The 12,989-nt window shown below is 39.1% G+C and overlaps 1 protein-coding gene across 3 annotated transcripts in view; it reads left to right on the top strand.

Annotated features, from left to right (window-relative positions):
- The window catches only part of BMPER (BMP binding endothelial regulator), a 148,259-nt gene that overhangs the window by 100,716 nt on the left and 34,554 nt on the right, over positions 1–12,989 (top strand). For all 3 annotated transcript variants that reach the window (XM_056484184.1, XM_056484183.1, XM_056484185.1), the window contains exon 13: positions 413–749. In XM_056484184.1, coding sequence (XP_056340159.1) covers positions 413–749 — 337 coding nt within the window. The remainder of the gene's footprint in view (positions 1–412; positions 750–12,989) is intronic.

Genomic DNA, 12,989 nt, shown 5'->3' with positions numbered 1-12,989 from the left:
CATCTTTGTATGACCATTACCTGTGCAGTGGTAACAGCGGTTGAGATTCTGGCCCCCCCGCAAAATCACCTAGAAATTTACCATAGCAAATTCAGTTTGCAGAATTTTGCAAGAGCCTTCCTTTGATATTGATATCCTGCCTTGGCTCTATATTTTTTAGGATAATCCTATTCATTAGGAAGAAGGAACAGAAATAAGAAGACATAGGCATGAATGTATTGTAATTGACTGTAATTCAAGAAACATTGCTCTTGTCAGAGGCACTTATTGGGAGCTATATAGAAATCTAACAGTGTTATCAAAACTAAGGCAATGGCTTTGTTGCAGTTTATCCTCAATTTCTTCTTATATATGTATATATATTTTTTTAAAAAAAAATTTTTGGTGCATTTTTGTCTTATCTTTTTATTAGGCTTGGAAATCTCATGGGATGGAGACAGTTTTGTGGAAGTCATGGCTGCACCTCATCTGAAAGGCAAACTTTGTGGTCTGTGTGGCAATTACAATGGACACAAGAGAGATGACCTTATTGGGGGGGATGGGAATTTTAAGTTTGATGTGGACGACTTTGCTGAATCCTGGCGTGTGGAGTCCAATGAGTTCTGCAGCCGCTTGCAGAGAAAACCTGTACCTGAGCTCTGTCATGGGACAGTCAGGGTAAAACTCCGAGCTCACCGGGAATGCCAGAAACTTAAAGCGTGGGAGTTCCAGAGCTGTCATTCAACAGTGGATTATACCACATTTTACCGGTAAGTGTGGCTTGCTGTGGAGAGGGATACTAAATTACTCTATGAGGAGAAAAACCACATAGTAGTTTCAGTAGCCCAGTTTCGGTAGCACTTGAACTTGTGTTGAGATATGTTTGCTAACAATTAATATACAGACTTATATTATGGGAGGTTTTCTGAGTCCAGAATCAGAAGAAGATGGTCATGAGCAGCCAACAGTGAGAAAGGCAGGCAGACATGTGATAACTTAGAGAAAAAGTACTTTCGAAGACTGAAGAAAGAGGGGGAAGAGACTTCAAAACATTTTTGTAAAGGCCCTCTGATTTCAAACTCAGTTGTAAAATTGAGGCTGACTTCAATTGCTGTTGCTTGTGGTCCACAGAAGTGTGTCTTCCCAGAAATATTTTGAAAATTACTTTATTGAAGCAGGGATATTAAATATGTCTAATGCCTTTTGGATGGTGTGCTTTGTGGGTTGAGAGTTTGAAAGGAGAGTTAACAAAGAATTCCATGCATGGCCTGTCCTGCCCTGGGCAAAAAAGAAAAACAGATGAGGATCTAGAATTCTTTCTGAGTGGATTATTTAAGATTCTTTTATCTTTAAAATGCTTACAGTCTAAACCACAGACATATTTTCTGTTCTTTAATTGGCATGAGTTTATTTACCCCTCACTCAGTAAATACAATTGTCTATTCTTTTGATTGCCTGACATAAAAGGTAAGAGCAAGCTGAGTCACAGTTGTATGGTTGTGGATGGAGTTGCCTGATCTCTGTGCTCCCAGCTTTCCCCACTTGGGCACATCCACTGAACTATTTGATTTATTAGGGAAAACTTTCTAGAATGACTGATTTCCCTTATGAATTGCCTTTCCTCTTTTTTTATAATGAGGCAGAAATACTTTTATCTAATCCAGCAGAATACATCTGAGACTAGGAAATGCTAGAAGAAAACATACAGCTTGGCTTGTAGTCTGTGTGCCTCTGCACTTATTTTGCTATGCTGTATCCCTGTGATAGGAGCCTGGTAGAAAGCAAAGATTATATTGTATGCAGGTTATAATACTTTATCTATTCCAATGGCTGAAGGCACAACAGAGAGCACTAGAGAAGCTAACACACACAGAGTCTTTGCATTTCAGCAACATTCCCATCTCACTTGCATCGTCCTTTAAAGGTAAATAGATGCAAGTAGAAAATGCAAATAGAAAAGAGGCACAGAGAGATTTGTTTAATTTTGCAGTGGATTTTTTGTTCCTTTTTTAAAAGTAGTTCATGATTAATTTAGTGCAACACACTTCCTGACACCACAGCAGAAAGTGATTTGTATTTTGGCTGCAACAGTCAAAAAAATTCAACATGCTTGCACCCAAGAATTACCATAGAGCTTTTCTCTTCCTTTAAAATTATGTCTAATGTTTGTCCTGGAAAGACAATTAAATAAAGCAAGTATTTAATTTGATTGTGTCTTTTTGTAGAAAAGTGTATTTTTCCCTCAGGAAACGTTATGTTGAAATGACCATCATATTTTGTCAGAAGTAGCTGTTCATTTGTTTCCATTTAGATGTTGTTAGCTCAGCTGAAAAATGCTCAGCTTCCAACACAGGAATGAAGATAAACTATGATTTATGGCTAAATAATGGTATGTAATAGAATGCTGCTTCTTGTTAGGAACTGATAAAGTTGTAGCAAGGAATTTTGTTAATGACCATGGCCATTTTTCATACCAGGAAGTGTCTGCAAGGAGGTAATGATTATGGGACACACATCCAAGAAAGATTTGCATTTTTCATTAATTTCTTTTCAAAGAACTTATTACTGGTGATGTGCTTTTGCAAGAGATTTAGATTTCCATTAAAAGAAATTCAAATTGCATTTTCAAAGAAACCTCAGCTTTTAACTGAGGTTTTTTGGAAAGGCATATTTAATTAATGTTCCTAATTTCAGGTAAGTTTAACTAACATTTTTAAAATTCTGCTTTTTAAATTCTCAACAGGCTCCTAGCTGTAAGAAAAGGGAGGAGGCAGAATGACAGGGTTAGACTCTTTTTTCTCCTGATGTCCTAATTGAATTGAATAGCTTCTCAGTTTTTACCCTCCAATATTACATATTATAGAATTTTTCCTTTTGAAATACTACATTTTCAAGAGTTAACCTTTATTGGTCATTCTTTCCTATATTACTGACATTTCTTCATTTTCATTTTGCTGCTTGGGTAGTGACCTGCTGTTAATAAAAAATCTCAGAAATAGAAATAAACTCAGCAGGAACATTAGGAATTAGGGTGTGTTTTCTCAAAATACCAAAAAATGCAGTGAACTATGCATTACAAACATTTGTCTGACATTGTGCTACTGAGGAGACTTCTGTGAAGATATCTCAAATTAATTTTAAGTCTCATTCCTTTTACAGCTGTAGTTTCTCCTTTTGTTAGCCATCCAAAAAGCATACAGCATGATTGTCATGATTTTTAAGTGAAAAGGATATAGTTCATATTTTAAAGAATAGAGACCTAGCTGCATGTTAACTCCCAAACTTGACCTTGAGAGATCTGGCACCTAAGGTTTGGCATCTCGCCCTTAAACCCTTTTTTGTGATGTTACTTTGGTGGCTTGTGTTCCCCTGCCAAGCATATGGCAGAAGAAAGTACAATGTAAGTGTGTGAGAAAGGATTTTGAAAATAGTCCTGAATGCAGACTAACAAACTTACTATCTAATTTTATACCACTTTTTAAGTTCTTTGTTTTGTAACTAAACACATTTTATGTTTGTTGGTTTTTTTAGTTGTGATTTGCTTTGTTTAGTTTCGGGCTGGTATTTTTTGTTTGTCTTTAATGCATTTCTAATTGTTCAGTACTCATGAGTAATATTTTAAAAATAACCCTTAGGGTTCAAATTTTTGGAGGCAAGTTCATTAAGCAGGGAAACTATTTTAAATTTCTAGGATATTTTGGTAAATCCTATGTGAAGAAGACATTAGCAGTTGGTGTCATCACCGTTGCCACTTGTCTATTTTGGTATTCCAATTATGGCTAAAGTGGTCCTTAAAAAAATAAGTAAAAAGAAGTTACCAAGGTTGCTCAGTATCAAGTTTTAGGCAAGATCTTTAAATCAAAAACGCTGTCACTCAAACTCTTGAAACTTAAGTATAAACAGCACTAAAAATAGGTGATAGTATCTTGTGCTGTTACCAGAATAAGCTCTATCATATTATCAGGAAGTATTACAGTACCATTTACACTCATGGATGAGGATTTGGGGATCTTAGGGAACTTGGAAAAGGAGAAGAGGACTTTCTGATCTCCAAACCCTACCCCATGGCCTATCTTGTTGCACATCTTTGAGCTGTGCAACAGATGGTGCTACAGATGGCTCCAGCAGGTGAGGCCAGCGAGCAGTGTGATAATGCGGAGCAGGTCACAAGTGTGTCCCCATGCCTGCTTTGCTTGGTCATGACTGACACCTCTCAGGAACCTCCTCGGGAGGCACAGAAGCAGGCAGCCCCTACCACAGGTCTGGGAACTGCAGTGAGAGAGCCACAGCAGTGCTGCTTTTTGTGCAGGGAGAAATGTGGCTGCAGGAGACACTGTAGAGGAAGACATAGACTCATACACCCCAAACACCTGCCTTCATTAGCATCCATGGCTTTCTAATAGATCTTTTCTTTAAACAGTTGTATCAACAGATTTGGAAGATGACATCGACATGGTATCAGTATATCACCCATCTCTAATACACCTACACAGTAGCTGATTTCATAAATGACTAATTAGACAGTGCTTGAGTCTCTCACTACTGCCACAACTTTGGAAAAAATTCAATATCTTGGTTTTGCCATGCAGATTTCTCTATTTCACATAGGAAAATTTGTGTCCTTAACTCTTAAGAGAAGTCTTTCTATGATTATTACTCTTCCTATTACTAATATGTATTTTTGCTGTTGTTGTTATTATATTTTTAGCAGGCAATAGCACTCTGAATAATTAATTACTCTTTTTCTCATTTGTAATTGTCCTGGGATGTGTTTTTTTCTTAAACACTTGATTTTAATCATCAGTATTTTAGGGCAAGCAATAATTAACATACTAATAGCATCATTTGTTTGAGTCTGTTAATCACAAGCATTTAAGAATTGCAAACCTACTTAATTGCAATTCTTGACTTAAGTGTTCCTTGTGATATGGTGACATTACTCCATCTATAGTTCCGGGTTAATCAAGTAATAAGTTTCTATCTCAGTTAACCTATTAACTTTATGCAGTTAACTGCTGCAGTCGTGCAGTTTTTCTAAAAATTTCCACTTGAGAAAATATTACTGCTTGGAGTTAAAGCATAAATTGCAATGTTTGTAGCCTGTTAGATCTCTGTTATTAAGATTGGCAGTGATGCCATAAAATGGCTGCAGAGAACATGCGAGCCACTGCACTGCAAAGATAATCACAAACTATTTGAAAGATGGGGACTAAGGGTTTGTGGCTTTGAAGCAAAAGATTTGAAGGTCTTTTTCCCTGCAGCTGTAGAATTCATGTGGTTATACCCCTATGTTCATTCAGCAGGATGGTACAGAAGAAATGTACGCTGAAGAATGACTTAAGAAAATCCTGTTTCGAGTCTTTGAGGGGTGTATGGAACTGGGATCCTCAGTTTACTGCCAAGGTGCATATTGTAAAATTCTCCCCACATGGTTTTCAGGTCCTGGCTGTGAATTATGGCACAGCAGTTGCTCTGGCTGAGGTCAGGCTGCTCCAGAGCTCCTCTGTGGTGCTACAGCCAGGCAGCTGTAGCTCTTAGTTCTCACCAGGGTGACTCCTGTCCTGGCTCCTGCTCCTGAGCCAGCCTCCACAGATGTCTTTCCACCCACCCCTGGACAGAGCTGGCCTTTGTCTCCCTTCAAGAGAGGCTCAAGAAAGGGATTGATGGCATGAAACTGTGACTTACAGACCTGGCACAGAGCAGGGGTTGGCTCTTGCTTCCACTTGCCCTTGTGCTGAGGAATGGATGTTTCTGCGCCTGTCAGACTATCTGCCCAAAACTGGCCCTGAGTCTGGGTACTAGCAGCAGTGTAACCACAACAGAGAGGAGCTCAGGATGAAACAATTTATTCAACTTCTTGGTCAAACTGTCACTGAGCAGCTGCACTACCCAGGGAACTTCTGCTTTAAAAGGAATTTTATAATATTTGAAACAACTACTTTTTTTTTTTTTTTTTTTTTTTTTTTTTTTTTTTTTTTTTAATTTTTTTTTTTTTTTTTTTTTAAGCAAATCTACATGAGGGTTTGAGTTTTCTATGAATCACAGAATCACAAAATAGGTAAGGTTGGAGGGGACAAGAATAGGGTCATCTGGTCTAACCTCCCTGCTTAAGTAGGATCATCCTAGAGCACATGGCACAGGATTGTGTCCAGACAGTTCTTGAATATCTCCAGTGAAGGAGAGTCCACAACCTCTCTGGGCAATCTATTCCACTGCTCAGTCACCTGCACAGTAAAGAACTTCCTCATGTTCAGGTGGAGCTTTCTGTGCATCAGTTTCTGCCCATTGCCTCTTTTCCTATTGATTTGCACCACCAAGAAGAGCCTGGAAACATCCTCTTGGCACCTCACCTTTAGTTATTTATACACGTTAATGGGGTCCCCTTTCAGTTGTCTCTTCTTGAGATTAAACACGCCCAACTCCCTCATAAGAAAAACGCTCAGTTCCCCAATCCTTGTTGCCCTCCCTGGACCTGTTCCAGGAGCTCCATATTTTCCTTATACTGAGGAGCCCAGAATTGGACAGAGCACTCCAGATGTGGCCTCACCAGGGCTGAGTAGAAGGACAGAGTCACTTACCTCAATCTGCTGGCAATGCTCTTCCTGATGCACTTCAGGACACCATTGGCCTCCTGGGCTACAAGGGCACACTGCCAGGTCCTTCTCAGCAGAGCTGTTTCTCAGAAGTTTGGCCCCTGGCCTGTGCTGGTACATGGGGCTATTCCTCCCCTGGTGCAGGACCCTGCATTTGCCTTTGTTGAACTTCCTCTCTGCCCATCTCTCCAACCTGTGAGGTCCTTCTGAAGGGCTGCACAGCACTCTGGTAGTAGATGCATAGGCACTGAGAGAGCCAGTGTGTCCTCAAGCCCTGCAAGAGCTCTGGTGCTTGGGAACCAGCTCTCCATGCATATCTGTCTGGGCTCCCTGCTGCCTTTCCTTTATACCCCTATATGAATTGACATTATCCCCCAAACCACTCAATGTCAACCTGTGCATTTTGTGTAAGGCTGTGACGAACTGTTTGAAATACAGGTAAGAGGCTTGAGTTAGACTCAACAATGAGAGAAAATATATTTTGTGGTGTCTGATGTATTTTGGGATTTCTAGGAGCAAGCATCAAACTGTCCTGCCTATATGCTAATGGTAAGGAGTACTGCAAAAGTACTGCATATATGTAAATCTATAGATCATCACTGTTTTAAACCCCCTCCTTGAAGTATTTTTCATCTGATATAGCCAAGAGTAAGTGAGTGCAAGCTGCCAGAAAAATACTGTTTAGATGTAAAGATTAGAAGTTTGGATTTGGACAAATGGGTTGAGTGGTCAGAAAATATAAATCTAAAGCCAAGCTGAGCTCAATTATCCACAGATCATTATTCCTCTTCATCTTTCCCCACACCCCTAACCCTGGTGGGGTATTTTTCATGTAACAAAGTCCCATCCACTTGTGTCTGTTTAGAAAAGTACCTCAGGAATTTGGGTCTAGAAAACATTCTTCTCTTTGTATCAGTGGTTATTAACAGCTGTAAAACATCGAAGCAGTGCCAGAGGATTCACAGATGTCTCCTTTCCTGTTGAAGTATTGGGATTCAGTTGCAGGGAGGGATTAGGGTGGAGAGGGCTCCAAAATCTGACAAAACTGGTGTTGGATAGACACCATTCACCTGGGACTGTCCACAGCTTGCTTCTAGCCGAGGAGTGCATGCTTCCCCAATGACCCCCTTTGTATTCCCCTAAATGGAAAGTTAATTTATTTTTTTTTTAACAAGGAGGGATCTGCTATAGGAAAACCAGATGAAGCAGCATACTACTAGGTGATTACACCCCTGGAAATTTCCTTTCCTTCAAAGGATGGCAGTCTGGAATGTGTTTGTTTTGCTTATCAAATTACATGATCACAAACCTACCTGTCGTTTTACACAGAATAAGATGTTGTTTCCTACTGCTTGTAAGTGCATTATGAGACTCCATTTCTCACTTTTCCAGGAAAAAACTTAATTTGTCATTATCATGAATGGAGGTATGTAGAGATTTATGATGAAACCTGCTTCTGCCTAGTAAAACTTCATTTCTTTCCAGTTTATTATCTGGCTCAATGAAATTCAAGTCAGGTGTTTCATAACCAATTACTGTCTTCCTCATTGTCCGTTCTCTGACAGATGTGAGACTCTGCATGTGAAACTGTAAGGTCAGTTCGACTGAGACAAAAATGGTTCTGAAAGATGGCAGGCACTATGGAGTAGGGAGGAGTGGGGAGACATCTAACAGAAAAGCAGGGTATGCCCAATGGCCTCATCTTTTTTCAATATGGGCTGCATACTTAGAACTTGTTGTTCCTGGATTACTTTTAATAGAGGTTTGATAGTTTTTGTTTGTTTGTTTGTTTGTTTTTTGTACAGTGCCTTGAAGTCATAAGGTAAAATTCTAATTCATTGAAGTCAATGGGAATTTTGCTGTATTTGGGTGACAGATTTTCATCATAATGAATTTTCCTGTCCAGGCAGCTGTATTACAGTAATCTTTGCATCAGTTAGTAATCCTTGTTTTCTCTTCCCACCATTTGCTGGACCACAGATAATTTCAGAAAGCTTCAGCTAGTAGTTCCATCAGCATTCTTTACTGGGGTAGACAAAAGAAAACACATTCAAATCCGGACATCCATATCGTGTTTGCAGGTCTCTTTTTTCTTAGGGGAAAACTAAAGAGTGACTTTCCAAGGCAAAAAACCTAATTTGTCTGAACACAGGGAACTGATAGATCTTTTCTGCATTTTGCTGACTAGAATTCCCTTGTGGTTCTTTTTTCCTGTCTGTAAGGAACTTGTAGAAAAAACCTGCAATGATAGGTCATTTTTCAAAGCTTGTTTGATAGGCTTTAAAACATGCTCTTTAACATAGAATTCACCATCATAAATATCCTTATTAAAGCTACAATATTCAAATGCCACTCTTTCACGGTGAACATAAACATGTACAACTGCCATGGTGAAATACAAGCACATCTCTGTTGTATATACTAATAAAAAGTTTTTGAAAGAGCCCTTTCCCATTCTGGAAAGCAACACTGATGTTTCAGTATTATAATAAAATGCATTATGTTTAAAAAGAGGAGAGAAGGCGTGGAGAGGAACTGGTAGAAAAGCAGAGTGATGTCCTCCCTTGTGGAAATATTTTTAAAATATGCTGCCTGCCAATTGGTGCAACTTAATCCATTACCAAAGAAACAATACCTGCTACTCTGAAGTATTTATTTTAAGCTGCAAAAATAAATCCCATTTTTTGGGGAGATGCTAGTGGGTGAAGTTTTAAGCATCATCAGGGAAACCACCATATGTCTCTGTCAGATACCAGAGATTTTTAGCTGCGGCTGCTACAAAATGCAAGATGTCTGTTCGATCTCATTTTAATTAACCTCTACGACAGGTTCTCAGCAGGGCTATCTTTTCAAATTTGTTTTAATTCAATTTTAGCTTTTTATATTTTAAGCTTTATTGCTGTATTGACTTCAAATAAAATGCAGAGATGCTTAGCTGATGGCAACATGTCTATTTCTGTAAATAAATAATTCAAGAAACCAGCCCATCAGATCTCATATTCTGCCTTAGGGAGAGGTCAGTAAATGTTGCAAGGAAGAGGAAACCCACCCATACAGTAGCTGGCCAACTGTGCCATATTGTTGGGACATATCTCCATATGGGGGAAAAATACTTTCAGGCCCCTGTGATGATCAGTTTACAACTCATAACATGACATTGTAATTGCCTTTCCTTTAGCATGCATAACTGCAAAGCTACTATAATTTAGTTCCTATTTTAAGCTACCTGAAGTATATCCTATATAATTAGACAGACAGCAAAGATGAGCAAGGGTGTTTATAAGCAGGCAAATCAGATGAATTTGTGGGAAATGTTTTAAAAATAAGCTTAACCTAATCCTCCTGTTATTCTTATGAGTTCATTTATGGTTCTGGCAGGATAACCAGACAAAGCAGGATGTGAGCTGTGAGCAGTTTTCTGTAGAAAGTTTGCCCTAAGAAGGTTTTGACAGCTCCAAGGACCTTATCAAACTTGCTCTCTCTGTATTTTGGAGAGCTGACTTGCGCATGCGAGGGGTCCATTTTAGAGACATGATATGGGTTAGATTTAACTGAAAGCTTTCTTGTGGATGTTTTTAATAGTTGGAGATTTTTCCTTCAGTTTTGCTGACTTGTTTTCTCAATCTCACAAGGCATTCAAAAAATATGGGATGTTCCCAGGCTTTGAGATCTCCATGGACCTCTGCATTATGTCAGCTTTTAAGTAGCTGCCTGTAGTATAAAGCAGCAATCCAGGGTATAGGCAAATCTCCTTCTTTCCTGTCTGTATTTATAAGGACTCATTGTACTGAGAGGTGTGTGAAGATCCCATACTCCACACCTGCTCTCTCGAGTGTACAAACTGCTAGTGTGTAAAGCAATTAACTTTTAATTATTCAAGCTTCATTTTTCTGTCATTCTTCACAGCACATGAAGGAATGAGCACTTCACAGGACTTGTGATTTACACAGTGCCTCAAACAAACATGGCACAATCCATTTTGGGGTCCTCTACTGTTGCTATTCAACCGGCAAAATGTTTGCCCCCTGGTCAGCAAAGCTCTGAGAGCAAGAGCAGATCGAGCACCAGGCACCAGCAGCAAGATGAGAGACAGATGCAGGCCCTGATTAACTGGGAGCACACAGGTTCTATATATATGACAGGGCAATCAATATATGTGCTGGTGAGGGCTTGAGGCATGACAACAAAAGGTCAACAAAAGCACCTGAGGATTATTGTATCCTCATGCATTTCAGCACCAAAGCAAAGAGCAGACTCAATGGGAGCAGACAGAAATGGTAGCACAGATACTTGTGCTTATCCAATGGTATGTATTTATCCATCTCAAACGTATTTGCTATAGTTCCTAATCTTGCGTAATGTATGGGTATGTGTGTTGGGTTCACCCACTCTTAAACTGTTGAGATGCCCATTGGAAACACATGTGTGGCTGTGCTCCCATAATGAGCTCTGTCTCAGGTGGATTCATCAGAGCAGATACAGACTTATGGAGATTGACAGTGTCATCCTGGAGCAGGGGTAGAACTAAAATGCCACTGGATCCAAACTACACTATAATGAGTACCTTTCTCACCCAAAGGGAGCAGTTGGGTTATATTTTCACCCAAAATAGAGGGATATGCATATGTGAGAGCAGGTGCTGTGATTTCACCTCTTCATCGTGATATGCAGAGGATGAAATCATTAAACTCTCTCTGACTCCTCCACTTAAGCCAGTTGAAATTAAAATTATTGATGAATGTGTTGGGAATACTGAAGGAAGTTGAAGCCATATGTTTTCTTGCATTCCTGTGTACTCCTACAACTAATATTCTGTTTACATTATATTCCTGAAACATAAAAGCTAAAATAAATCTAGCATGTGAAAATTAATAACAAGTAATTTCTCTTATTATAAGTCCAGAGGAAGCTGTTGTAAGTGTTAAGGTATTCAGACAGCTGATTTTTGTGCATCAGCTCTCATATGAGGTATGTAGTTTACAGAGAGTGAGTGCTTAAGGTTATATAGTCTATGAGTACATGAAGAGTTTGTTGAGGATGGTGGATGCCATGGCAGCAAAGAAAAAGATTACAAAGTTCCTTTCCTAAGTGCTCCTTCTTAGCACTTTACATTTTCAAATCACTGTAAACATTTAATTCTCTCTGTACTCTGGTTGGAAGTTGTTGAAATGAAGAAAGATTTCTTTGCTGTGCAGGAAGCCAAGAGCAGAGTTGAGATTAAAATGTGAAAATGTCTGGTTCCTGGCCTCAAGCTCAAGTCCTTCTGATGGGATTTAAGAGGTTTCACATGTACAAAAAGTGTATTGTCTTATTCTTGTCAAAGCACAAATTCTTAAGCTTTCAGAAAAAAGCATTGCTAGTTTTTTTTAGAGGTCACTAAATCTTCTCTACTCCTTTAAGGCCCAGAAGAGATGACAACCTCATTAACATTCCATGCAGCAATGTGTCTTTGGCAAGTAAGAGCCTTAAAATGAGTCTAAACCCAGCAATGAATTGAGGCATGGGCTATAAAACACTTGCTTGTGGGTCAAGAGGAGACAACATGCAAGAAAACCCCCACTGAATTCTGTGTTCAGATACCAAAGATTTGGCTGAGGTTTGAAAACACATTTTTGTTGTTCTGCTTATCAGTCTGTCTACATAGTTTTTTTCTCTGTATTAATTTTTCATCCCATTGTTCATGAAAAAGAATTTCCATACTCCTTGGAGTATGACAAGGTGATAACATAGATTATAGATGTCCTTGTTGTCCTCAAAGGATGACGTAAACTTTCAATAATTTTAAGATTTGCTGTGGTTATACAAAACGTTTTCCAAAACATCTCATGGACAGGTTGGCATGAGAAATACCCTTCTTGGCCTTGTGTCTGAAGGCAAAGATGATTTCCTGAAAGTATAGAGGAAGATCACCAATATATCACTAGAAGCAGTAATCAGAGAAGAAACTTAAACAGATCCCACAAAAAAGTGCCTATTTTATCTGCCATTCAGCTTGTTAACATGATCTCAGGTTCTATATGTTAATTAGGCTGTGTTTTGTCAGCATCTGAAAAATGTAGTTTCCACTATTTGCATCACAATTCCTCGCTTTACAGAAGGCCCAAATCTTCACTACAACCATTAGCAGTAAAGATCTGACTTCAAAATATCCACTAGCCCAAAGTCAAAACACATTACACAGGCATTTCAGCCCGTTTGAAAGGGATATTTGGTTCATATTCCAGCTCTCCTTTAACTCACCTGCTCTGATTTCCAGATAATTTGTCTCTCTGGTTAGTTTGATCTTTATACAGTCATTTCAAATTGGTGTCCACCCAGTTCACCCTTCAGATGAAGAATGCAATCAACAGGCATCTGTGAACTGTTCTGTTCACAGCTGGGTGACATGGTGGCATAGAGACACCAAAGGAACACATT

The sequence above is a fragment of the Oenanthe melanoleuca genome, chromosome 2, assembly GCF_029582105.1.
Source record: "Oenanthe melanoleuca isolate GR-GAL-2019-014 chromosome 2, OMel1.0, whole genome shotgun sequence".
Taxonomy (NCBI): domain Eukaryota; kingdom Metazoa; phylum Chordata; class Aves; order Passeriformes; family Muscicapidae; genus Oenanthe; species Oenanthe melanoleuca.
Note: the sequence above shows the minus strand (reverse complement) of the source record. Positions and strands in the feature narration are given on the sequence as shown.